The sequence below is a fragment of the Emys orbicularis genome, chromosome 8 (genome assembly GCF_028017835.1).
Source record: "Emys orbicularis isolate rEmyOrb1 chromosome 8, rEmyOrb1.hap1, whole genome shotgun sequence".
Lineage (NCBI taxonomy): Eukaryota > Metazoa > Chordata > Testudines > Emydidae > Emys > Emys orbicularis.
The window spans coordinates 4,412,458-4,439,292 of NC_088690.1; the positions used below are offsets into that span (position 1 = coordinate 4,412,458).

At 41.4% G+C, this 26,835-nt stretch overlaps 1 protein-coding gene across 1 annotated transcript in view; it reads left to right on the top strand.

The window, feature by feature from the left end:
* MAST2 (microtubule associated serine/threonine kinase 2) overlaps positions 1-26,835 on the top strand; it is a 354,146-nt gene that overhangs the window by 237,008 nt on the left and 90,303 nt on the right. The window contains exons 5-6 of the mRNA XM_065409475.1: positions 11,447-11,538; positions 24,635-24,710. Of these exons, the coding sequence (XP_065265547.1) occupies positions 11,447-11,538; positions 24,635-24,710 (168 nt within the window). The remainder of the gene's footprint in view (positions 1-11,446; positions 11,539-24,634; positions 24,711-26,835) is intronic.

Here is a 26,835-nt window from a genome sequence, read left to right on the forward strand (position 1 = left end):
CTATTCGTGTAGACCCTGCTGCCGCCCATTAACTGTTTTAGGTTTCTTTGATCTAGTCCTGTTTCAGAGGACTAGATCAAAGCAAACTAATTAGTGGTTAATGTGTGGCAGCAGAGTCCGTATAAATGGCAGGATTCATGGTTCTGTGACAGTGGTGACCTTTCACAGTGGAATTGAAATAAATGGCAAAATTAATCGGTTCCATGACAGTGGTGACCACTGTGACAGAATCGTAGAATCACCTAGATGACTTCAGGCTTGGGCCCTATAGTGCTAGGTGCTGTATGAACACAAAATGTAAAGGTGGACCCTGCCCCAAAGAGTTAATCTAAGTAAAGACAAGAGTGAGCAGGTGGATATAGACAGACGGAGCAAAAGGGAACACTGCAACAGTATTGGTCAGCATGATAGGCAGTGACCTCAGCACATCAGCTTCCTTGCCATTGTCAAGTGTTTTGTAGCACTGTGACACAGCACAGTTTTAAAGAGAACACTGAGGTTGTTTTGCAGTTGTTTTCAGAGAGCTCCTCCCACATGTGAAAGAGCAGAATAGAAGAAAGCAAGAGGGCGGTTGATTGAAAATGTTAAAAGTGGGCAATGAAGGCTGGCATCATTGAAAGTGAAGACAAGTAATTTGCATTTGATGCAATGGAGAAAGGGGAACCAGTGGCTGGATGCAGAAGGGAAGGAAATGTGGTCAAGGCTATGAGCTAGGAAAATGATCTCTGCATTTTGCAGCAGTGTTTTGAATGGCTATAAGGGGCAAAGTTGCATTTGCTAAGGCCAAAGAAGAGGATGTTGGAGTAGTTGAGACACAAGACGATGAAAGCTTGGATGAGTGTTTTAGCTGTGTGAGTGAGGAAGAAAGGCTGTATGTTAGAGATGTTATGCAGGATTAATCATCAAGATTTATACATAGCCTGGATGAGAGTATCTAAAGAGAGGGTCAAGTCAAAGATGGCACCTGGGTTCCAGACCTGAGTGATAGGGAGGATGGTGGTGTTGTCACAGTGATTGAGGGGCTTTCGGGGGGTGGAGATTAAAGCGCTGCTTCTGTTCAAATCCAATTTCCTGCTCTGCTACAAGCTTCCTGTGTAACCGTGGTCAAGTCATTTTGGCTCAGATTTGTATAAGTGTATAGGCTGTGTTCTGCTCAGCACGGCAAGGCCTACGTGACTTAGGAGCCTGTCTCATTTTAAAAAGTGACTTGGGCACTCAGCAGCCTAAGTCCAGTTGACTTTCATTGAGACGTACGCTCCTAAGCATCCAAATTGCTTAAGCCTCTGGCCTGGTCTATGCTACGGTGTTAGATTGACATATGCCACGTTAGGTCGAATTTCTAATGTGCATGTCTACACTACTGAACTCTTTCCACCGACCTAAAGGGCTTGTAAAATTGACACCTGTACTCCACCTCAGCGAGAGGAGTAGCGCTAGAGTCTACCTTCCCGGGTCGAATTAGGGGTAGTGTAGACACAATGCTGTGTAATTCGACGGGTTTGGCTTCTGGGAGGTGTCCCAGAGTGCTACAATGTGACCGCTCTGGACAGCACTTTCAACTCCACGGCACTTCAGCCAGGTACACAGGTAAAGCCCTGGGAACTTTTGAATTACATTTCCTGTTTGATCAGCGTGGAGAGCTCACCACCACAGCTGACCATGCCTGCCCAGGGCCGCAAATGTGCTCCAGCGTGGAGCATACAGGAGACACTGGATCTGATTGCTGTGTAGGGAGAAGAGTCTGTGCAGGCAGAGCTCCAAACCAGCAAAGAAACGCTGACATCTATGCCAAAATCGCGCAGGGCATGGAGGAAAAAGGCTACACCAGGGACACACAGCAGTGCCGTGTGAAAATAAAGGAGCTCAGGCAAGCGTACCAGAAGACAAGGGAGGCGAATAGTCACTCTGGTTCTGAGCCACAGACATGCTGCTTCTATGAGCAGCTGCATGCAATTCTAGGCAGGGACCCAACCAGTACCCCAACACTCTCTGTGGATACCTCCCAGGGGCCCCAGGGGCCACGGGCAACAACGAGGAGGACATTGTTGATGCGGCAGAGGAGGAGGAGGAGAATGCACAGCTGGCAAGCTTAGGATCCATTCTCCCCGACAGCCAGGATGCTTTCCTAACTCTGGAGCCAATCCCCTCCCAGGACCTACTGTTGCGGGACTGTGATGGCGGGGAAGGCACCTCTGGTGAGTGCACACTTACAATCACACTACAGGGTTTAAATGCAATTGTGGTTAATGTTTAATTTGAGGTAAACAATTGGGATTCAGTGGCGGCCAGTCCAGCTACGCAAAGGGTGCTCCCTGGAAAAGCCTGTTTATGTGCCAAGAGTTTCCCCACCAAAAAATGTCCCCGGGTGTTCCCTGACATCACCTACCCTTTTGTGTGTGCTCACCATGCCTGCCTGCAAACCGAAATCTGCTGCCCAGCGCTCTGCCATGTGTTGTACCTTACTGGTAGGCGCTTCTTTTAAAAGACAAAATGTGGCCGCATACCTCACAGCAGTAAATATATTCCCCGAAGTGTTTCATTCATTGCAAGAGTTAACCTTGTGTTTTCAACAACGTATGTTTTTCCTTGCAGCTGCAACATTGTCTGTGGGTGCTTCCTCCACACCAGCACAAAGGGTGTCCCAGAATAGAAGGCAAAAAAGTGGACAAGGGAAGACATGTTCTGTATTTGATGCATTCCTCCGAGACTGACAGGGCCCAGCTGAATGCATGGAGGCTTACACTGTCGAAGAGCATGCACACTGATAAAGAAGGCAGGAAAGCATGCAGGGATCAAGAGTGTAACGCGCAAGAGGAGATGTAGTGGCTCATGGGGGAGCAAACAGACATGTCGAGGCGTATGGTTGAGGTGCAGGAAAGGCATCTAGACCTTAGAGTCCCACTGCACCCAGTGATGAACCAGCTGCCCTCCTCACCAAGTTCCATATGCTCCTCTCCCAGACATCCTAGAATTTGGGGGGGGGGGGAGGAGCTCTGTTAGCCCTTGAACTCAACTCCAGGGGATGGTTCATGGAGCAGAAGGCTCTCATTCCCACAGCTTTGATTGCTAGACAGTGCAATTGTAGTAAGCTACGTGTCCTTGCCCCTCCCCCCCCATGTTATCAGGCCCTTAGACCCAGGTTATCTTTGCTATTCATTGCTGTCTCTGTTCAGTGTTGGTTAGTATAATAAAAATGCATGAATTGAGGACAAGAGGCTCTTTATTCACTGTGCACACTGTGGTTGGTGGGGGTTTTGTTTACAGAGCGGTACATGCAAAAAAGGGGGCAGCTTGGTAAGGAACAACACACACAACACACACATCAGTGTTGGATCATTTATGAAACTGGTTTTCAAAGCCTCTCGGAGATGCTGTGCGCCTCAATGTGTTCTTCTTATTGCCCTGGTGTCTGGCTGCTCAAAAGGGGCTGTTAAGCAATCTGCCTCAACCCCCCACCCCACCAGAAACTTTTCCCCCTTACTTTCACAGATATTATGGAGCCCACAGCAAGCAGCAACAAAAATGGGAATATTGCTGTCGCTGAGGTCTAACCTAGTGAGTAAACTGCGCCAGCACCCCTTTAAACATCCAAACGCACATTCTACCACCATTTTGCACTTGCCCAGCGTATGGTTGAACTGCTCCTTATTGCTGTCCAGGCTGCCTGTGTATGGCTTCATGAGCCACAGGAGCAAGGGGTAGTCTGGGTCTCCAAGGAAACTATTGGCATTTCAACATCACCAGTGTTAATTTTCCTGTCTGGGAAGAAAGTTCCTTCTTGCAGCTTTCTGAAGAGACCGGAATTCCTAAAGATGCGCACGTCATGAACCTTTCCCGACTATCCCACATTGATGTCGGTGAAATGGCCTTTGTGATCCACTAGCTCTTGCAACACCATTGAGAACTACCACTTGTGGTTTATATACTCTTTGGCAAGGTGGTCAGGTGCCAAGATAGGGATGTGCGTTCTGTCTATCGCCCCACCACAGTTAGGGAACCCCATCGCGGCAAAGCCATCCACTATTTCCTGCATGTTTCCCAGAGTCACTACCCTTCTTAGCAGAAGTGAATTGATTGCCCTGGCTACTTGGATCACAGCAGCCCCCATGGTGGATTTACCCACTCCAAACTGATTCCCGACTAACCGGTAGCAATCTGGCGTTGCAAGCTTCCACAGGGCTATCACCACTCGCTTCTCAACTGTCAGAGCAGGTCTCATTTTGGTATTTATGCACGTCAGGGCTGGGGAAAGCAATTTGCAAAGTTCCATGAAAGTGGCCTTATGCATTCGAAAGTCATGCTCCTCATCCCATACCTGCATAACTATGCGGTCCCACCAGTCTGTGCTTGTTTCCCTGGCCCAGAAGCGGCGTTCCACTGTGTCAACAAGCCTGGCTGCCACTGCCAGTGTGTGCGAATTGCTCCGTTCCATGGCTTCCAGCACGGCTATTTGAGTGGCATCACATTCTTGCACGCAGCGACTCCTGACCATGGTCTGCAAATACCTCAGGACGATGTGCAAGGCGTTTGTGACGCTCACAACAACAGTGTACAGCTGAGTAGGGTCCATGCTTGCCGTGCTATGGCGTCTGCACAAGTAACCCAGGCTTAGGTGTGTAACTGATTATTTGCTGTTGCTTTCAGGGACGGAGGGAGGGAGGGAGGAGGCAAGTGCATCATGGGAGGCTGACAATATGTACCCAAAACAACTCCTGAAAATGTTTTTGTCCCATCAGGCATTTGGAGCCTAACCCAGAATTCCAATCGGCAGCAGGAACTGTGGGATAGCTGCCCACAATGCATCGCTCCGTGAGTTGATGCTAGCCATGATAGTGAGGATGCGCTCCGCCGATGGAATGTGCATAGTGGGGACATGCAGCATTGACTTTGTAAAATCGGAGACTAAATGTCGACTTAAATAAATTTGACCTAATTTTGTAGTGTAGACATGCCCTCTCACTCCTAAGTTACTTATGTCTTGCATTGCTGAGTGGAGCAGTGCCTAAATACCTTTAAAAATCTGGGCTTTAGTTTCTCTTTGCCTCAGTTTCCACTCTGTACAGTTGGGATAATAGTACTTCCCTAACTTACAGGGGTGCTGTTAGGATAAATGTATTAAATATTGGGAGATGCTCAGGTATATGGTAATGGCGGCTATATAATTACCTAAGGGCACAGGTGCTGATTCTATTTTTGCTGGTGGGTGCTCCTCTCCCACTCCCTCCCTCTCCGTGTTAGCGATGGGCTGGGCCTCGGGAGGGAAGAGGCAGGGTGGGGCCTGGGGAAGAGGCTGAGTGGAGGCGTGGCCTCGGAGCAGAGCGTGGGTGGAGCAGGGGGCGGGACCACGGCCCAGGCGCTGGGACCAGCAAAAGATTAATCTGGCCCTGCGGGTGCTGAGCACCCCCTATTTTTTTCCCCTGTGTGTGCTTGAGCTGCAGAGCACCCACTGAGTCGGCATCTATGCCTAAGGGTACGTCTGCACTGCAAAAAAACAAAACAAACAAAAAACCCCACGGCAGCAAGTCTCAGAGCCCTGGTCAACTGACTTGGGCGGCTCACGCTAAAGGGCTAAATATAGCAGTGTAGACATTCTTGCTGGAGCTGGAGACCAGGCTCTCAGACCCACCACCTGGCCAGGTTTCAGATCCTGTGCTGCAGCCCCAGGAGGAAAGTGAATACTGCTATGTTTAGCCCCATAGCACAAGCCAGGGGGTCACTGCTACCTAGATTCATATTACTGAATGAGTTAGAAGTGGAAAGAGAGATTTCCCTTACAGGTAAATAGGGTTTCTGCAATGAAGCATTTAGTAGTCTGGAACCCTCCAAGGCCTTTAAATGTTTATGCTCATAAATAACTAGTTGTCGCACTTGTTATTTACAAACAAATTGGAATTTTATAAATTTTTAAAACATATGAAATTTTACAATCTTAGTCTGGTCAGAGACTTGCAGTGTTTATTTTGTTTACTTCTTTAGTAACCTGCAAGCAAGTTTCACTTATGAGGATTTGTGTGGTCGGTGTACGTTCCAGACAGATAAATGCAAACACAAGTTTCTCTTTAACGGAGACAAGTGAACAGGCTGGACTGAATGAGTGTTTGCAAGTTAGAAGGTAGTTCTAGGAAGACACAGCTACACAATGGGAAAGATGAATAAGACATATTCATTATATAAATGTATGTGATATGGTAGTATGCAGCGTACCAAATTTACAGAATGAACAATAGCAATGTTTTTCAGTTGTTCTGGGGTGAACAACTCTTAAACTATTATTGAATGTGAAAATAATCACTTTAAGCCAGATGCTTACTTGTTCTTATCTATTTTGAAGAACTAATTATTCCTGTTGTCAGTTCTATCAAAGCTTACAAAATTGCTTCCATCTCTAAATTACTATAATTAAAGCTATAACTTCCATATCTCGTTAACGTTGCCATGCAGCTGGTGCTTTCATTAACGTGCAGATTTCAGATTTGAATATTTGGTCCATTGTGAACAAAAATTCTTAAATATTTGTTTTCATCTTCAAAATGTCTGTTTCTCATAAAAAGAACTTTTTGTGAAATATGTCAACAAAAGACCGTTAAAGATCTTGTCTGAAAGTTGCTTTTAAAGGCAGAGGAAAATCCAGTTAATAATTAACCTTGGTTTAATGCTGTTTATTGTTAGGGTTAGGCAAGACAAGTAATCAAGGATAATCTTCTGCAGCTGTATTAATTCTAAAATATGGATTCCATTTAGTAGGCATGACTCTGCTATACATCAAATATTGAGCCCACTTGTTGGATTTCTGGAATGAAATCTGCTCCTAAAAGTGTTAGTACTTGAAAAGTGGCAACAGGTTAGTCAAGCTTTTAAAAAAATCTGGGTTGATTTAAAGAAATCACTAGTTAGAACACAGACTTCTATTATAACCCTTAATTCTTCTATAAAAAAATTAAGGGTTAAAATAGAAATCTGCATGATTTTTTAACAATTTTACTGAAGTTAGAATTTATACCAAAGCCTATCCAAAGTTTCATATAGTTGGTGTAAACTTTTGTCTACTATAGATACATTTTTTTCTGTTCAGTCTTGCATTGGCAAGGAGATAGACTTGAATAACCTGGCAGTTTCTCTTTCATCTCTAATATCTGTGATTCTAAGGTACTATTTAACAACAATGAATATATTTATTTATTCTCTCATTGGCTTTTCTGTGGTACTCATTCCCATAGAGTAAAGTCCTCACCGACATTAATTAATTTGCCTCACGGTACTCCTGTGAGCAAGAGAAGGAGCATGAGTGAATTTTGGTGTTAAAATTATTTGATGATTGATTTTATTGTAGATCTTATTGAAACTGAAATATTCATTGGTTTCATGATCAGCCAGAAAGTGAATACAAAACAAGGTGTATTAGTTAGTCTTTCATAGAGGCTTGGAAGAAAATGACTCAAGATTTGTTAGTATGTTACTGGTTCAAAACCACTAAGATTGCATATAGCAATCAGGTACTTGAACAAACGTTCTCATAAATTACCTTGGAAGAAGAGTGTCTAACTACAGAGCACATGTCAGAGAGTCCAAAACTAGTATCCAGTTACCCAGTCCAAGTCCAATGTCCTGCAGTGTTCAATTTCAAGAATGCACTTAGAGTATTTTAGCACATGTAACAAATGTTATTTTTACTGCAGAAAGAGCAGTTAACTCTAGAAATAGTTTAAATGATATTTTCACGTTGTCAGTAAAGGTATTGTTACAAATCCCTCAACATAAATAACTACCAGTTTATTGTGTCTGGTAAAAAATAATTGGGATTTTAAATTTTTTTTCTAGATCCAGAATAATTTTTGGCAGTACATAGTTTTTGTCAAGAATAGAGTGTGTGCAGTCCAAGTAGTGTGGTGTGCAAAGAGCCAATTTAGTCGACAGCAGTGGTAGTCTGAATTTGACATGTTTCCAAATATGTTTAGCATGTTAGTTCTCTATTGCACAAATCTATGGAAACAGAGAAATCCTGTAGTAGTAAACTACACCTTGTTTCAATTAAAATAATGTAGGGGTAAATTTTCAGCCATAAGGGGTATCTAGGTAACATCTGTTGTTATCAAAGTCCACATCTTGGGTTGAATTGTGAAAGCAGGGCAGGGTGAGGTCAAAGGTAGGGGATAGTTTGGCTAGTCTTTTCATGGGTTTAATTAAAATAATTAAGTAAAAGTAATTATTGGCTTGTAGACAATTATAAAACTCAGTGTATGTGAGCACTGGGTGAGAGTTTTCTTTCTTTCTTGTTAAAATACTAAGAGGCACGTAGAACTAATCTGAGTACTGTAACCATCTGACTTCTAATTTTGTAAACTTCATCCTTCCTTTTCCCTCCCATTTTTGTTGCTATCTTCTGTCATGCCATATCTTATGTTGTAAGCTCTTTTGGGCAGGGAAATGTCTAGCACAGTTTGGAGAGTTTATAAATAGTAAAGAGTTTAAGTCTAGAAGGGACCAATTAGATTATGTAGTCTGATCTCCTGTATATCACAGGCCCTTAAACTTCGCAGTTACCTCTATACTGAACCCAATAACTTGTTTGATTAAAGCTTATTCTCTGGAAAGACATCCAGTCTTGATTTGACGGCATCCAGAGATGAAGAGTCCACCATGTCCCTTGGTATTTTTTTCCCAGTGATTAATTACTCTCACTGTTCAAAATGTGGGACTAATTTGAATTTGTCTGGCTTCAGCTTCCAGCCATTGGTTCTTGTTATGCCTTTCCCTGCTAGATTAAAGAACTATTTTATCGCCCTGTATTTTCTCCCAGGAAGGTACATAAACACTGTAATCAAGACACCTCTCAAACTTACTTTTGATAAGCTGAACCAGTTAGCGCTTTTGAAGTCGGTCCTTTCACTATAAGGCATTTTCTCTAGCCCTCAAATAATTTTTGAGGCTTTTTTCTGCATCCTCTCCAATTTTTCAACATCCTTCTTAAAATGTAGACACCAGAACTGTAGGCAGTATTCTACTGTTGGTCTCATCAGTGCCATGTATAGAGGTGAATCATCTCCCTACTCCTGTTCACTGCTTCCCTGCTCATATAACCAAGAGTCACATTAACCCATTTTTGCCTCAGCATAGCCCTGGGAGCTCATGTTGAGTTGCTTGTCTGCTGTGACCCCTAAACTCTGTTCAGAGTCCCTGCTTTCCAGGACACAGTCCCTTGGCTTCATTCCTTGTTCCTAGATGTATAACCTTGCACTTGGGGCTGTATGAAAACACGTTGTGTCTGATGGACCCAGCTTCCTGAGTGATCCAGATCTCTCTTTGACTGCCTTTCCCTTCTCATTATTTACCACTTGCCAAACATTTGTGTCATCTGCAAATTTTAGAAGTTGTGATTTTATATTTAATTCCAGATCAGTGATGAAAATGTTGAATAGTGAAGGGCCTAGTATTGACCCGCCTAGAATCTGACTAGAAAGACCCCCATGTAATGTTTGCCTATTGAAAACTACTTAATTTTCATATACAGTACTTCATATTAAAATACTTCGGTTGTGTTTACCGGGACAAGGGTTTATTATATTAACAGTATAAATGGGATGCTTCTCTGGTATTAGTCTTTGAACTCAGTATTCTATTTCGTATTCTACAATAATGGAACAGAGTAACTCAAGACGCACATTAAGAATCTGTTTATAAACTATGAGATTTTAAGCTTCTTGGGCTCATGCTGTTAGATTTTGCATACTATATGCAAAGTAGCAATCAATTTTTGAATAGACTCTTGCTGAATAGTACTTAAATGTAAGTGAGGGTTGTATTGAATCAGCTGTATAATTTTCACAGAAATTTTAAGTACACTAAAGAGCTAGAGTGGCAGCTAATGGTGCTTCAACTTTACTGTGATTTATTGGCAGTCCAGTTGTGGGGTTTTATTCTGTTTTTAACATACTCTAACTTCTGTTTTGAACAACAACCAGACAAGCTTACTATGTTCAAATAAAAATTAATAATCAGCTACACTAATGGTTCTGTGACGGTAAAATAATTTTCCATTAAATTGTGGTAATTGGGAGTTTGATAACTGCTGAAATGTAGTGTTAGACTAAGGGACCAGTGAACATTTCAGTACCTAATAATTTGCAAACAGTTTGGAACCAATTATGTCAATGAGAAGCTTTGTTTCACATCTTTTCAGCGGTATGCATTAACTGCTTATCTTGTTACAAGACACTATAAAATAATATCAATTTGATTACCGTTAATTTTTCTTTCCCGCCATGCCACATCATTTCCAACTTCGTATTAGTAAACTCTATCTTGAGAGCCACCAGAGCAAAGTAGAAATGTTTTATGGTAACTGAAAGAAGCTTGGCATTCCTGTTGTCAAATTAATCTCCAGCAATTCATGAGATGCTGCTGCTGAACTCGTGTCACAGTTTGTATAGGAACAAAAACAAAGATGGTAAATAGAATATGATTTTATAAACCGGTACCTCACAGCTTCTTTGGTCTAAAAACATTTCACTGGTCCACTACAATTGCTTTTAGGACTAATTAAACTTTTCCAAGAACTAGACCTGGACCAGTGAGCAAAGGGAGAAAAACACTGATCTCTGGAAACAGTCTAATTTTGAACCCCCTCAATAGCAAGTAAATAAATAAATAAATGTGCACAGGGTGCCAAATTCATTGGTGGAGTAACTCCATTGAAGTCAATGGAGTTGCACCTGTTCAGAGTTTGGCCCTGAAACTTTGCTCAATTCATGTTATTGTGGATGGGTATTGCAGCACCTGTAATGAAGACCCTTTGATTCTCAGAGTTTGTTTGGAACTCACCTTCCGATTTCCTTGCTTTGAAGGGTGAAATCCCACTTGCATCTCCATGTGCTCTTTGCAATTTTGCTAACACTAAATTGAAAAGAAAATAAATACATTGGTCAGTATTAAAACTTTACAGATTTACCATTTTCCAATTAATATTATTGTGTTTTCTCACGATATGATGAAATAGCAGTTGTAATAGATTTTAATATCTACCAATATAACATATAAAATAAATAATTTACAAATCGAAATGGAAGTACACACTAAAATGATGTAAACGTTTTACTGTTTGTGTTTTTGTGATATTAACAATTGATAAAGCATGAGAAGGGCGTGTTTTTCAGAAAGGAGTGGGGAATTTTTTTGGTAAACTATATTCACTGATCCAAACAGCATGCAACACAGAATGCATTAATATCACTTCTACGGTGAATTGTAAAATCCTGGTGTTGACCTAATAACGGTTAGCCCTGTGTACTTATTATTTATCTGCAGCCCCAACTCCAGAATTCAGTACATGAGGAAATGTGAAGCCAAATACTGATCCTAGTCAGCAATAGGAAATCTGGCTGGTTCTTCCTAAAACTACTGTGGCCCTTTGTTTAAAATGGCTCCTCATCATTATTTCATTTCATTTCAGTTGTCGGACGAGCAACAGGAAGAGCCTGATTGTAACATCCAGCACATCTCCAACACTCCCACGACCACACTCCCCGCTCCATGGACATACAGGTAACCAGGGAACTGTTTTATACCCGGGAATCGTTAGTAAAATTATTTCATTATTCATTACCATTGACTGAGTCCATTTATATTATAAGGCAAATAAGCTATTCAGAACTGAATTCACTAAATTGTGTGTGATTTGTTAATTCATTTTCTTAACTTCACTGACAAAGGGGTATAGCACCTTTCACTTCTAACTAGATGTTTGTGCCTCACTCATCACCATGGTATCTGTGCCCTCCTCTGATGCTGTAAATGATTTGGCCATATTGAGCGGGTACTAATTTTTTTGAGATATAAACAAAATAACAAATGATTATTTTAATGAATAAAAGTTGATTTTATTCTGTGAAATGTAAAGAAGGCCTGGGCTCCCGTTCCCTTCATCCTGCCTTCTTCGTACACGGAATGACCTCTCATTCCAAGTGCTACAGTCCTCCATCTTATTCTCCATCAAATCCCTCTGAAGAACTTACCCCTTAAACACTAGCCCTTATCACCCTAATCCCCCATTCTCCCCAAAAGCAATGTAAGACAACGGGGACTGCTAGCTAGCTGAATCTTCATTGTACCAGCAGCAGCTTGGAATTTGGGGCTCTGTATAGGGTTATAAACCTGCCTGGCAGAGGGCATCCGGGAGATGCCGCGCAGTTAGAAATAGTGTTATCTCCCATATGACTGTGTGGAGACGGTCAACAAGCTAACTTTTTAAAGGTGGCCACTGTTGCTGTTTAAACATGACCAAATTCAAAAAAGTGTTGCTAGTGAAATAATTTGAATAAAATGTAATGCTTGTTTGAACTTTCTTGTAATATTCCCTCATAGTAACCATAGGAGATACTAGCTAATACTGCTTGGCATGCCAGAGATCGCATTCCTTGAAGTAATTATGTTTCTTTGTGGTATAGATTTTAGAGTTTGTTTCCACTTCACTGTTGCCAAGCCCAAGGGAGATTTCTGGTTTGCTCTAAAACTTTTGGTACAGTGTATTTCTTTTACTAACAGCATCTGTTTTCCTGGCCCTAGCTGTCTCATTTGTGTTTCTGGCAGCTACAGGTTGCGACATCAGTATTGTTTTCGGTCTGTTGTTTGTGGGTAGTTTTAATTACAGTTTCTGTTGTAGCAATTGCAAGTTTTTTAATATTTCATAATGGGAGGGCAGAAGGGGAGTGAGGCTATAGGTGCCCTGCGGTCTGTACTGATCATATGTTTAGAGTGCATACCAGTCTCCCTTCCCATTGAAGAGCCTTCTTGGTTGGCAGGTGAGCTTTCTCTTTGAATAATAGCAGACCAGCGTTTGCAGCTGCTACAGAGCCCACGTGCCTCCTTTTTGGTTCCTTCTATGGAACTTTTCCAAGGACCTAGGAAACCTGAGAAAATAGCCCTCACCTTAGAAGGGAGGAAAATAAGAAGGCACCCTCCAAGTATTAGATATTCCTGATCAGACAGGTATCCAAGATGCTGCAATTCCAATCCCTGGCCACAGACAAAAGATGAAAAAGGATGTCTACTTTTCTGGAAAAGGTGACCCTGAGAGAGCCTTGTCAGTCTACTCTGAAGAGCTGGTTTTGACCCTGTCCTGGTGGGGAAACTCCAGAGTCTAAGGGTACGTCTATACCCAGCCGCTAGTTCGGCGGCTGGCAATCGAACTTCTGGGTTCGACTTATCGCGTCTTGTCTGGACACGATAAGTCGAACCCGGAAGTGCTCGCCGTCGACTGCGGTACTCCTGCTCGGCGAGAGGAGTACCGCGGAGTCGACGGGGGAGCCTGCCTCCCGCATCTGGACCGAGGTAAGTTCGAACTAAGGTACTTTGAACTTCAGCTACGTTATTCACGTAGCTGAAGTTGCGTACCTTAGTTCAATTTGGGGGGTTAGTGTAGACCAAGCCTAAAATAACCTTGCCAAGAAGCATGAATAAACTTCAGTAACATTCTGCAAACAACATTCTTGGTCTCTGCTTCCTTACTATAATAATATGTTCTTCAAGTGTTTGTCAACATGGATTTCTCTCTTGGTGCACGTGTGCCCATGTGTGTAAGATTGGATTCTTTTAAATAGGAGTGTTCGTGGGGGCCACACCTGTGTCCCAGCCACCCTCTTGCTTCCCACAGTTGAGGGCATAAGGGGTCGGATGGCTGCAACCCACATTTTGTTCTGCATAGGTTCTTACATTGCGCTCATCGCTATAGTATTGGAACACCTTCTAGTAGTGCAAAAGCACTATGGCTAACACCTTTACCACATGTCTGTGAGAACATCTTTCCTGGTAGCCATCACATCAGCTAGAAGAATAAGGGAGATCTGGATCTTCAGGGTGGGCCCTCCATTAACAGTCTTTCAAAAGGATAGAGTCACTCTTAAACCCAAAGTTTCTGCCCACGGTAGTCTCCAACTTATATCAATCTGTTAGTTCACCCCCCTGTTTTCTTCTTTATGCTGCATTTTGCCCCGGGTGAAATAATACTCTACATGTTGCATATCGGGAGAGCATTGTCCTTTTTATGTAGTTAGGACCAAGCCATTCAGGTAATGCCCAGGCTCTGGTGTTTGAGAGGAGTTTGGGACAACCTGTCTTGTCCCAGAGGCAGTCCAGATGGGTCTCAGACTGTATTATGACTTGTTAAAACTGAGCTAAGAAAGATTCCCCCTGGACATATTAGGGCTCATTTCACTAGGGTTCAAGCAACCTCTGCAACCAGTTTGGATAGCATCCCCATATCCGAGAGTTGTGGATCAGTAACGTGGAGCTCAATCCACACATTTACTACTCTCGATTCCCCAGTTCAAGGGTACAGGTCAAATGCGAGTTTTGGTAAGGCAGTCCTGCACTCGGTTCAAGTAGGACTTCCCTTGCCCATCTCCAGCTGTATGGGTGACTGCTTGTCAGTCACCAAGAGTGGAATTGGTGAGGATGATTGCTCAAAGAAGAGAGAATGGTTACTTAACCTGCAGCAACTGTGATTCTTCAAGATGTATTGTTCACACCGATTCTGTGACTCACCATACATCCTCTCTAGGCACAGCCCTTTCTTATGGGATTCTTATTGACAAAGGAACTGAGTGCAGATTGTGACTGCCTCACTGCACCTTGCACTCTCAGCTGCGGGAAGCTACCCCAATAGATGCTGCCATTCAAAAGAATCCAATTTTATACACATGGGATGCATGCACACCAAGAACTGAATCTGTGTGGACAGCACATCTCGAAGAACCACAGTTACTGTAAAGTAAGTAACTAACTGTTCTTTTCATTATGTTCGGAGTTCCTTACGCTGGATGACAGTGTATCCCCTAACTAACGCTCAAGAGGAACTACAAATTGGTAGCAGCTCAGCTGGAAGTAGCCATCTGCTTCTCTGTTTCCGGGGCCTCTTATCTTGGATGGGTGACAACAAAAACAACCCTCCAGAGAGAGCTTAACCACTGCCCAATGATTTTTGACAGAATTAGCACTATTATCTCAGGATTCCCTAAAAGCACAGTCATTAATGGACAGACTATGTTGTGAATTATTTTAATGAAATTCTCCTGTAAAGAATTCAGGATCTTCAGCTTGAATTTTAATAGACCCCTAAAAATAGTCACCAAGGCATTTACTACTTGCTGCAGAATCTCAAAGAAAGTACCCTCAAATCCAACTGTTCTGGAAATGTCACAACTCAGAAACTTGCCACAGAGCAGTTCCACTTCCATATGCACTCACTGTTCTTTGTTTTTTGGATTACTCTCCATGCCCAGAATGTTTCTTCAGAAATAGTGGTGGTGATAGCAACAGCTTTACAAAAGGAGTAGCTTAGAGAATATAAGATTTTTCACTGGTAAGAACTGTCCACCTGTCTAGGTATTTATACAGTGCTCATTACTCTTAGTCCTCATATTCCTATGTTAGGGTTTAACTGATTCCATTTTAGTTATGGAAGTGTTCCACTAAGAAGGTACAAAAAGATGCCTCTGAAAATGTGAAATGCATATTTTTGTTTGGATTGATTGCTATCTGATTGACAGAGGGCCCCAAACTCAGGTGTAGTTTGACGTCTATATTTGTGGGGGAGGCAACTCCAGTCAGACCAATGGGGTCACGCTTGGGGGTGTCAAATTCTGTGTCTGCCTGAGGTTTTCAGTTGGGGGTGGCAACCCTCCCCGGCCCCCTCCAAACTACACCCATGCCCAAACTATACAGTCCACATAAGTGTAGCCATATCACAGAAAACAGGCAGGATTTTTTTTTTTTTGGGTGGGTATACACACAATAGAAGACGCTTCTATTCTTTCCACCATCCCATTTCTCCCAACCCACTCCCAAAATGAAAAGTTGGTCTTCGCTTTCTTGTCATTATGTCAAATTTCCCTACACTGCGTTGTGCCAGAACCATGTGGCATACTGATGTCTAGAAACTAGTGTAACTGAACAGTGGTTTGTCATGGGTAATTACTTCAAGTAATGTGTTCCTATGTTGCATATCGGATTTAACCTATTAATTAAAAGGATATACTTTGTAACCTCCAAGACTGAATAGTCTGTAGAGAAAAGAAGGAGAAATTACCGGATAATAGGAGTTCTCTAAAGGTAGAATACTTAAGAGTCACCTTTCTCCCCAAGAAAGTCATTTATCTGTAGACAAAGTCAGATTAATATTAGAGCTCTGTGTGTGTCATAAGTATTTCTCTTAAATATTCTAGGCAACTTGTGGAATGAAGAGGTCAGGTTGTCATGTTTGTTTGATTCATTTTGTAACTGTACATGACAACCATGCCTGTGCACTTACACAGTTTAAAAAGCATATAGTGAATGTCAAAGCATTAAAAAGGACCACTCTCAAATGGCCTTCACTGCACTGAAAACAAACTCTTCCCTAATATCCACTCCATAATCTCACTTGCAAACTTTAAACACCAATAGGCATACAAACAAGCTAGGAAGGGTTCTTAGAAGGATTCATTTTACTAGGTGCCATTCACCACAAAATTAAATTCATCTCAACACCTATACCATAAGGTTCCTCTTGCTGGGATTTGCCAATGAGATCAGTGTGCATGGAACAGTAAAGCTCTTCCTGAATGGATTGTATTTTAACAGCAGCAAAGAGTCCTGTGGCACCTTATAGACTAACAGACGTATTGAAGCATGAGCTTTCGTGGGTGAATACCCACTTCTTCGGATGCATGTACCCACGAAAGCTCATGCTCCTATAGGTCTGTTAGTCTATAAGGTGCCACAGGGCTCTTTGCTGCTTTTACAGATCCAGACTAACACGGCTAAGACGGCTACCCCTTTGATACTTGTATTTTAACAGTCCTTGATGCTGGAAAATGCATTTCCTTACATATGAAACAGTATAAAGGGGGACCAGCTGAACTAGTGTTTCCCCATCATTTGAGGATGCAGCACCAAGTTCCAGATGTTCGGAGAAGGGGGTTTCTGTGATCTTTTTCTTTTTTAAAGGGTAAAACAAGGGAGAATGATGGATGCTGTGACTTCCCTGTGATCAGCTTCGGGCTCTGTTTTATTTACAAAGCAAGCAACCACTAAAAACTGTTCTAGGAACTTTCATTGGCTGTTTCACCTGAGAGGTGTTCTATACAATACCATGTATTGTTGTAAGTCTGCTTGTCTACCCCGTGTGAGGGATTCAATCCTATGAATATTATTGCCAGAGAACTCCAACTGCAAATACTGTTAATAGTTTGCTTTTAAAACACTATTTATTTAAAATCTTACTATCAAACTGTATTTTGAGTAGTTAACATACTGCTCCATTTAATCTTCTAGCTCTACACCCTAGTTTGTTAAAGGTCAGATCTCTCTAGTACAGAGAGTATTCCAATAATGATGTACTTCAGAACATTAGCAGTGGCCAATTGTGCATATTTTTGAAAATTCAAATGAGTAGAATGAGGATTCTATTTAAAATGTACTGTAAAACTTTGGCAGAGGAGTCATGACAAGAAACATAATAGTGCATTATTAACAAACATACCAGAAAAATAAAATGCAGAAAATTGTGATAAGACCATATGAGTACAAATAATATAGAGGACCTATTAGTACCATGTATAATCCTCACCTTTGTAATATTCGACTTCTGTTTAAGATTTTAAGCAACAAAATGGTAGCTACATTATAGTAATTTACTCTATTCCAGGTATCTTCACAGTCCTGTTGCGCCTGACCCCTTGAACTCCCACAGAAAGCAAAATCAAACCAAACAACAAAACAGAGAACCTTGCATTAGAAACTACAATCACCCTCCCTCCCCAAAAAATCAAAACAAATGCAAAACCCAGAATACATAACTTGAAGTCAACTATCTGCTTTGAAGATGAAATCTTCATTCTGGAGAAGCCTGTCACAGGTCCATAATTAAGACTTAATTGAATTTGCCCTTAAAGGAGGGATTCATTCTCTTGATTTATATGAAGAATAGAGCAGAGTATTCTTCCCAAAAGTACAGCATTTAGTGAGGTTCCTGAATGAATTTTCTGAGAACTTACAAGTAAATGTGCTTATTAGTTATCCATTTAAAGTTAGTTAATATTTCTTTAAGAAATGTAACACCCTGCATCAACTTTTTTTGGGTTCCAAATAATCTCAGCTCAAGCATTGTCTATCTACATAAAAATTGGCAGACAGGTCAATCTTGAGTAGAACATATGCAATGGGTAGTCTTTGAAAACAGATTGTTAGGCTCAATGGTAGTTTTTTCCATTATTTTTCCATAGCTGAAAGTTTCTCCTTTAGCAGAAGCTCAAAAAGAATGTTCTCCTTCAGACAAATTAATGAAGAATTGCCCTTTGTGAAAATGGTTCCATTCTCATAGTCCCAATGGGACTCAGGCCACAGGCTGCACTCAGTTAGTACAGACCTTTTCAAAATGTCCTCTATTTCTCATTGTTCCCCAAAGGACCAAAGTCACAGGCTGCCTTTAGTCCTGCTGCTGCCTCCGTTCACCTGCTCCTCTCAGTGTCCCTCTCTGCATCCTGACAGAGGAGGGAGTTGTCATCTTCCCTGAGGACAGCTTGATTTCACTCTCATTGGGAACAATGGGAGGCAATGTAAAAATGCTTTTACCAAAAATTGCTTACTTAAATTTCTCTGGAAACGTAGTCATTCCATGTTTTGCATTTATGAGCTGACTTTGAAATGCTTCAATAATTTCTCCTTCCCCCAGGCAGTTAGAGCTCTACTTATCCAAGGCCTTATCCTGACATTCACTTCACTTTCTTGAATACTTCAGGCATCTATTTTCCCATCAAAGGCGGGGATATTTATTCTAGTAACTTTCATTATGCTCATATTAAGTGCCTGACTACCGCACACTTTGCTTGGTGAGAGAAAACCCATATTAGTATTAGTATTATTCTGCTAATTCATTGTAGAGTTTACCAACTAAGCTAGTGTCATTTAACAAGGCATTTTAATACTAGTAGGCTGGCTTGGGCTCACATTTATCTTTCCTCTCCTTAAATAATTTAATCATGTGCAGTCAAATTATTTTTCAAACAGGACTATATTAATGTGAACTAGAACCTTTTAGTTCGCGCCTGTAGTGCCCAGAGAGGAGAGTTTGCACTGGTATTCATATCCCATACAACGAACTGCAGGTCAGTGTAGACATAGTCCCAGTTTCCTAATAATGAAACATAGCTGAATTGGAGGCTCATTCCATTTAGCTTTAGCAATCTTTAGTATAATTAAAAACTTATAATCAAAATAATTTTGAGTAACTGAACTAATTGAGTAATGAGACTTTTTCAAATTTCAGTATTATCTATGTGGGTGTTTTAACACTTTTCAGTGTGCACAATCTGGTACAGAGATACTGTACCACTAATTCCTTGGTATCCTTTATATGACATATTTCTATCCAGACTCTGGAATTTTAATTAGGTCCCATGTGAGTGATTTCTAGTTCGAAAATGAAAAGCAATTAGTTCTTCTACTCTACTCAAGCCTGGGTGAAGCTTTTAAGAAGCTTCAGGGAGAAGGGGAATTTCTACTTTCCTTTAAAAATTTCCCAGTACTACTGCATCTGCTGTAGTTGAAGAAATTTTAATAAGAGAAGCCTAAGTGTGTTGGTCTCACCCGGCAAAGATGATATAAACCTATTTATTCTGTGAGCAAAGGTATATTCTCCTGTTGCTCAAGGGTTAGAATTGCTACTATTGGATCTGAGACTCCTCACTCTTAGTCTCAAGTGGTGCTTTTACAAAGCGTGACTACTCATTAGATAAATCAACACACTGTTACAAGAATGTTAATGATATAGGAACGAACCTTTACATGTCCTGGATATGGTCAAGGGAAAGGGAGTGTGGCTGAGTCATCCTTTCAGTTTAGCAATCCCAGAATGCCCACAGACAGCCACTGCTTCATTAAAGTTGCACCTCCCGTCCACAAACATGACATTCAACATGAAGGCTGAAGGGCCTGAAGACCTCAGAGACTGCAGTCATGCTGCATGCTGTGCATAACTCATGTATTTTGAGTCCTGTCCGCACAGCTGGAAAGCAATAACAGCAGTGGCAATGGCCTGCCAAGCTGAGGATCATGAATTCTGAGAGGGTTCTATGACTCCCACGTGGTTTAATAATAAGCTACACATCAAGTTTTTAGGCCAAATCTAAAATCAATTTCATATCCTCTCTGAATGTTATTAAGCAATGTGCACAGGGATTGCTGTTCATACGTTTTAAACCGTTACACTTCCTAATATTTCAGCTGATTTCCTAGATTTTTCAGCTTTCCTACACTCTTGGTCCACCTGTTGATATGAATTCTCTACTAAACTAAAAGTTCTTGGCAACAAATCTTTTTCAGAGGTCAAAGTCTCTTCAAAAAGTTAATTTTAATTGATGTGCATTAATTAAACCTAAAAATTAAAATAAAATTAGCATATGTCTCATACGAGTAAGAAGAATGGACAATCCTCTAATAATCCACTATAATAAGAGAACAAATGAATTAATGTATATAGTTTTGCATTTATATATTCTACTGCACATAGAAATGTACTCAATCTAGTAAGCATTTTTCATCTCAAATTTTATTTCATGTGCACACCACTTAAATATTATGCCTCTATCAATAAACTGAAGGATAAATAACTTATAAACCCTGTTTTTGTTTTAAAAACTGGTCCCAGCATTAGAATTTTAGAGTAATTTACATTTTAATGTTAACAAAACTTAAGCTTTGGTTTGGTTAGGTATGCAATACCCTCAATTAATGTCAGCTCTATCGTTAAAAACATTGGCTCTGTTTACCAGTACTACGTATCAGAAAAGATCACATTTACATGTGAATTTTGGATTAATATCTTTGATACCACTGAAGAACTTTTGCTCATAATTAAATTTCTAAGCATTTGGAAAAAAGACTTTCCATTTTCCAATTTCTATTTATTTTTAAAAGAATAAAATGTGCACTACTTTAGATATATGGATAGTTGAGTGATTGGCACTCCACCTACCTAAAACCTCCTGCCACCTGACTTCCCTTGCCCCTTTTTATTACCCATTCAAGCATGCAATTAAAAAAAACCCTTATCCCAACCTACCTCTCCAACCATTGTCCAATCTCCCTCCCCCCTGCACGTCTATGCTTCATGAACACGTCTCGAATTCTTCCCTTAAAAGTCCATTTTAAGAACATAAGAACGGCCATACTGGGTCAGACAAAGGATCCATCTAGCCCAGTATCCTGTCTTCCGACAGCGGCCAATGCCAGGTGCCCCAGAGGGAATGAACAGAACAGATAATCATCAAGTGATCGTCTCCTGTTGCCCATTCCCAGCTTCTGGCAAACAGAGTCTAGGGACACCATCCCTGCCCATCCTGGCTAATAGCCATTGATGGACCTATCCTCTGTGAATTTATCTAGTTCTTTTTTAAGTTTGTTCTACAGTTTTTGTACAGCTGTTTTGGTTAGATATGTGATTTTTTTTTACCGAAGTAGTTATGCAACCCCTAGTGTAAATGCTGTTTATTACTGTTTATTACAGTTTATTACTGGCATAAAGGCACCGTATGTTGATATAGCTTATTTCCCTTCCCATATAAGCACCTTTATAGCAGTACAACTGTTCCACACTAGAGAGTTGTACCACTTTAACTAAACTGGTATATGCTTGATGTTGCTGGCATTGTAAGTTTCATTGTTTTAGGTCAGCATCAATCCTGCTTGGCATCAACCTCAACCAAGACTAAGAAGGTTAGTGTTCCTTGTTAATATAGGAGAATGGCTTGTAGAAGCATATATAAAGAGAAGAATCTTTGATGTCCATTATCTCACCATGCCCATCAAAGTAGAACTCTCATTCCTTGGCTACTGTTGAAAACCAGCCACCACGGGAGCACCTAGCAAACTCAACAGTGGATGCAGCCACATATGCCTGAATGCACAAATGCACCACAAAACCAATTATATACCTGATACACACAGATGATATTTGCATCCTCTGGACAGACGATTTAAGTCCCTCGTAGACTTCCACCACAACTTCAACAATCATGACCCGTCCATTAAACATTCTCTGGAATACTCCCACACCAGCATCAAATTCATGGACAATATGATCGTCTTCAACAATGGAACCCTACAGACAACAATATACAAGAAAACTATAGATCACCATGTCTACCTTCGGTAACCACCCCAAACACACCAAGAAATCTACGTTCAGGCACTCAGATACCATAGAATATGCTCTGAGGAGAAAGTCCAGGTTATACACCTTAAGACATTTGAAACTGCCTTCACCACAAGACAAGGACACTCCACCAGAGAAGATGATTGCATCATGAAATGGACCACCCAATGCCCTGAGAGAACCTGCTTCAATACAGAAATAGAATCATAGAAGATTAGGGTTGGAAGAGACCTCAGGAGGTCATCTAGTCCAATCCCCTGCTCAAAGCAGGACCAATCCCCAACTAAATCATCCCAGCCAGAGCTTTGTCAAACCGGGCCATAAAAACCTCTAAGGATGGAGATTCCACCACCTCCCTAGGTAACCCATTCCAGTGCTTCACCACCCTCCTAGTGAAATAGTGTTTCCTAATATCCAACCTAGACCTGCCCCACTGCAACTTGAGACCATTGCTTCTTGTTCTGTCATCTGCCACCACTGAGAACAGCCGAGCTCCATCCTCTTTGGAACCTCCCCTTCAGGTAGTTGAAGTCTACTATCCAATCCCCCCTCACTCTTCTCTTCTGCAGTCTAAATAAGCCCAGTTCCCTCAGCCTCTCCTCGTAAGTCATGTGCCCCAGTCCCCTAATAATTTCTCTTGCCCTCCGCTGGACTCTCTCCAATTTGTCCACATCCTTTCTATTGTGGGGGGCCCAAAACTGGACGCAGTATTCCAAGTGTGGACTCACCAGTGTCGAATGAAGGGGAATAATCACTTCCCTCAATCTGCTGGCAATGCTCCTACTAATACAGCCCAATGTGCCATTGGCCTTCTTGGCAACAAGGGCACACTGCTGACTCCTATCCAGCTTCTCGTCCACTGTAATCCCCGGGTCCTTTTCTGCAGAACTGCTGCTTAGCCAGTCGGTCCCCAGCCTGTAGCGGTGCATGGGATTCTTCCTTCCTAAGTGCAGAACTCTGCACTTGTCCTTGTTGAATCTCATCAGATTTCTTTTGGCCCAATCCTCCAATTTGTCTAGGTCACTCTGGACCCTATCCCTACCCTCCAGCGTATCTACCTCTCCCCCAAGCCTAGTGTCATCCGCGAACTTGCTGAGGGTGCAATCCATCCCATCATCCAGATCACTAAGAAGATGTTGAACAAAACCGGCCCCAGGACTGACTTCTGGGACACTCCGCTTGATACCGGCTGCCCAACTAGACATCGAGCCATTGATCACTACCAGTTGAGCCTGACAATCTAGGCAGCTTTCTATCCACCTTATAGTCCATTCATCCAATCCATACTACTTTAACTTGCTGGCAAGAATACTGTGGGAGAGTGTATCAAAAGCTTTGCTAAAGTCAAGCTATATCACGTCCACTGTTTTTCCCATATCCACAGAGCCAGTTATCTCATCATAGAAGGAGATCAGGTTGGTCAGGCATGACTTGCCTTGCTGAATCCATGTTGACTGTTCCTGATCACCTTCCTCTCCTCCAAGTGCTTCAAAATGGATTCCTTGAGGACTTGCTCCATGATTTTTCCAGGGACTGAGGTGAGGCTGTAGTTGCCTGGATTCTCCTTCTTCCCTTTTTTAAAGATGGGCACTGTATTTGTCTTTTTCCAATTGTCCAGTACCTCCCCCGATCGCCACGAGTTTTCAAAGATCTTTTCCTTCAGCTTACTAACACATTGGAATTTTCATTTTCATGATAGAAAAGTGTACTTAATAAATACATTTATCTTAATTTCCACTGTTCTGAAATACAGTAAATTATTGATGGACAAAGAGTTGTTTTTTAAAATACCACTTTTATGTTATGGTCCATTCCTGCAAGCATTTACTCGTAGGTGTACTGTTTTGCTACCATGAGGAATTCCACTGGAATATATTCACAGTAAGGAGCACTATGTTGGGTTTGCAAGATTGTGCAATAAAATACATTTTATTGACAGAGTGCAATCTGCACCAATGCATCTCACAGTGGGAGGACAGAAGTACTTCCTTAAAAATCCTCCTTAATCTTGAGTAGAATGTAATCAGCTTCATTTCTAATTATCGTTTCTCATTGCGAAATATTGGGTTAACTCATAGAGAAGAATCATTAAAAAAAATCCAGGAACAAATATATTGTATATAGTTGTTGCATTGTGTGCTACTTAGTTTTTGTTGGCAATTTAAACTGGAAAATCCACATCTTAACTTACATTTTAAAAAGTAAGGAAAAACATTAATTTCATGGTAGAGAGAAAAAATCAACTTTCCATTTTTTTTCACAGTCAAAAAAATATTTAACAAGCTATTGCTCAAGCTATTAAAAGGTTCAATGATCTTGGTTATTTGTAACTATAGATCTTAATCAAAACTGTTCATGTAGCATGCCAACTCACTCATCAAATATTGTGACAAGAAAGTTATTTGTTGTGAATGTAACACAAATGTAAATGTTCCCCACTTTCTCAAACAGGCAGCAGTCCTTTGGACAGTCCCAGGAATTTCTCTCCCAACGCACCTGCTCATTTTTCCTTTGTTCCTGCCCGTAGGTAAGTTAGCACATTTTGTTTCTTATGACTGGCATGTGAAAGCCACCTGAGTGTACTGCGTATTTTCTACTTTGGAAAGTAATTACCATTTAGAGGTTTTTAGGTTCTGTTTCATATTCAGATTAGACTGTGATTTTAGAGTCTAGAAATGTCTTCAACATTCCTGTGTTTTCTCTACAGGTACTGATTGTCACTCCAGTGTTCTTATTTATTGTTTTTTATATAGACTGCAGTTGCACATTTTGGGTGCTACTGCAAGGTGCTTTCCAAACATGGGAGATGATTCAGAGTCTCTGCATGAGGAACATGCAGTCTAAAAAAGTCAGAGACAGAAGGGCTGGAGAGCAAAGGATGGGATAAAACAAGGTGATAAGGGTGATGATAGACACATAGTTTATTAGTCACATTTCCATGGCACTCTTTCAGGTCCCACTTCCTAATCAGTAGATGAAGTGTGTTTTAAGGGATCCTGAACGTCTCCTTTTTAAAGAAACTTATTTGTTCATGAAGCCAATCAAATTCTACATATTTGTTCATCAATTCTTGATCTCTTTGCTACCCATGACATTTGAATCTCTTTTTTTTATTATAGTAGTTTAGAATGAAATACTCAGAATTTACCAAATAGATAAATGTCTGCGCCATAAGACTGGTTGCATCCTGTCTTTTTCTCTGTCTGTTCCCAGTCTTTGATCATTACAAGGAAACAGTGGCCATTAGCAATATTGCTATAGAAAGGAGAAACAGTTAATAGGTTACATTTAGTATTAATTTAACATTTGCAAAAGGAAAGCGTAGTGTTTCACTAGCATAATACAGAGGGATTGAAATGTGGAGAGGGCAGTTGCCTTGTTGACAAGTTTAGGAAGGGTGTTCCTATGTAGTTGGTGGTGTGGGGAACCTCACATAACAGCTGCTAGTCACATCATGTAACGTACTTTTGGAAGGAGCTCAGATTCCATGGTGATGGGTGTAATGTAAGAAACAATAGAAGAGAAGGTGTGAAGACAATTGTGAATGAAACAGATAAATGGGGTATTGAATTTGGCATCCTTAGCAGAATAGAGGGCACAGGATGGGAGTGAGGGAGGCATAACACAAAGAGAGAGAAATTGGATAAGTAGCAAGGAGCAGATAAATGTTGGGCCTTGAAATCAAGGAGAAGACTGAACCTGATGTGGTGTATGTGGGGTAGAGATTCTAAGAGGGTAGTAAGATCAGATTCATGTACGAGGAAGGTGATCCCAGTGGCTGCATTTTGCTTGGACTGAAATAAACCATCTGAGTGATGGCCAGAGAAGCAGAGGTTGTGGTAATCAAGATGGGAGATGATGAGGGCCTAAACAGGAATTTTAGCTTGATAGATAGAAAGGTGAATCTTAGCAATGCTTTGGAGGAAGGAAGTGGCAGGATTTGGAAACAGCTGCGATATATGGGGCAGGGAGAGGGAGAAGTCAAAGATCGCCCATGGGCGATGGTCCTGAGTGTCAGATAATTCAAGGAAAGCCTTTGCTAGTCAGTCAGTTGAGTTGCTTCCCACCTCTGACACCTCTATATATTGCTGGCAGCAGCCTTTATGCTGTTTATCAGGCATCACAAAAGGATGAGTTATTGTTAGTCACAAATGTCATGGTTTCATATTAATTATCTGGATCCATACCTGTTATACAGGGGACGGGGAGAGGAGGAGGCAGGCAGGAGGGAAGAGAGCAGATTCAGTACACATGGGTTAAATGCATTCCTATTTAAAAAGGGAGGTCAGATCCTGAGCAGGTGTAAATCAGTGTAGCTGCACTGAAGTCACTTGAATCATGCCAGTTGACAGCAGCCTGGGGTCTGGTTCCAGGACTGCATGAAGGAAAGCTTTTGATAAAACTGGAGGCATAACTTCCTGCAGTTGTTTGGCTGTTACAACAATTTTAACAATATTGCTTTTAAAGCCCTCTTCAAAACAGAAAGCAAACCTTGTAACAGTATAACCTCAGCGGAGCAGTGCATTGTAGTTCATAGGTGGGTTTGTGATGACAGCGACGGGAAAACTCGAACCTACCCCTAGCAAAAACCATCGATGATTTTACAAGACATTTGCTGCAATGTCTGCCTTTCTGTCTGAGCATTTATTGTT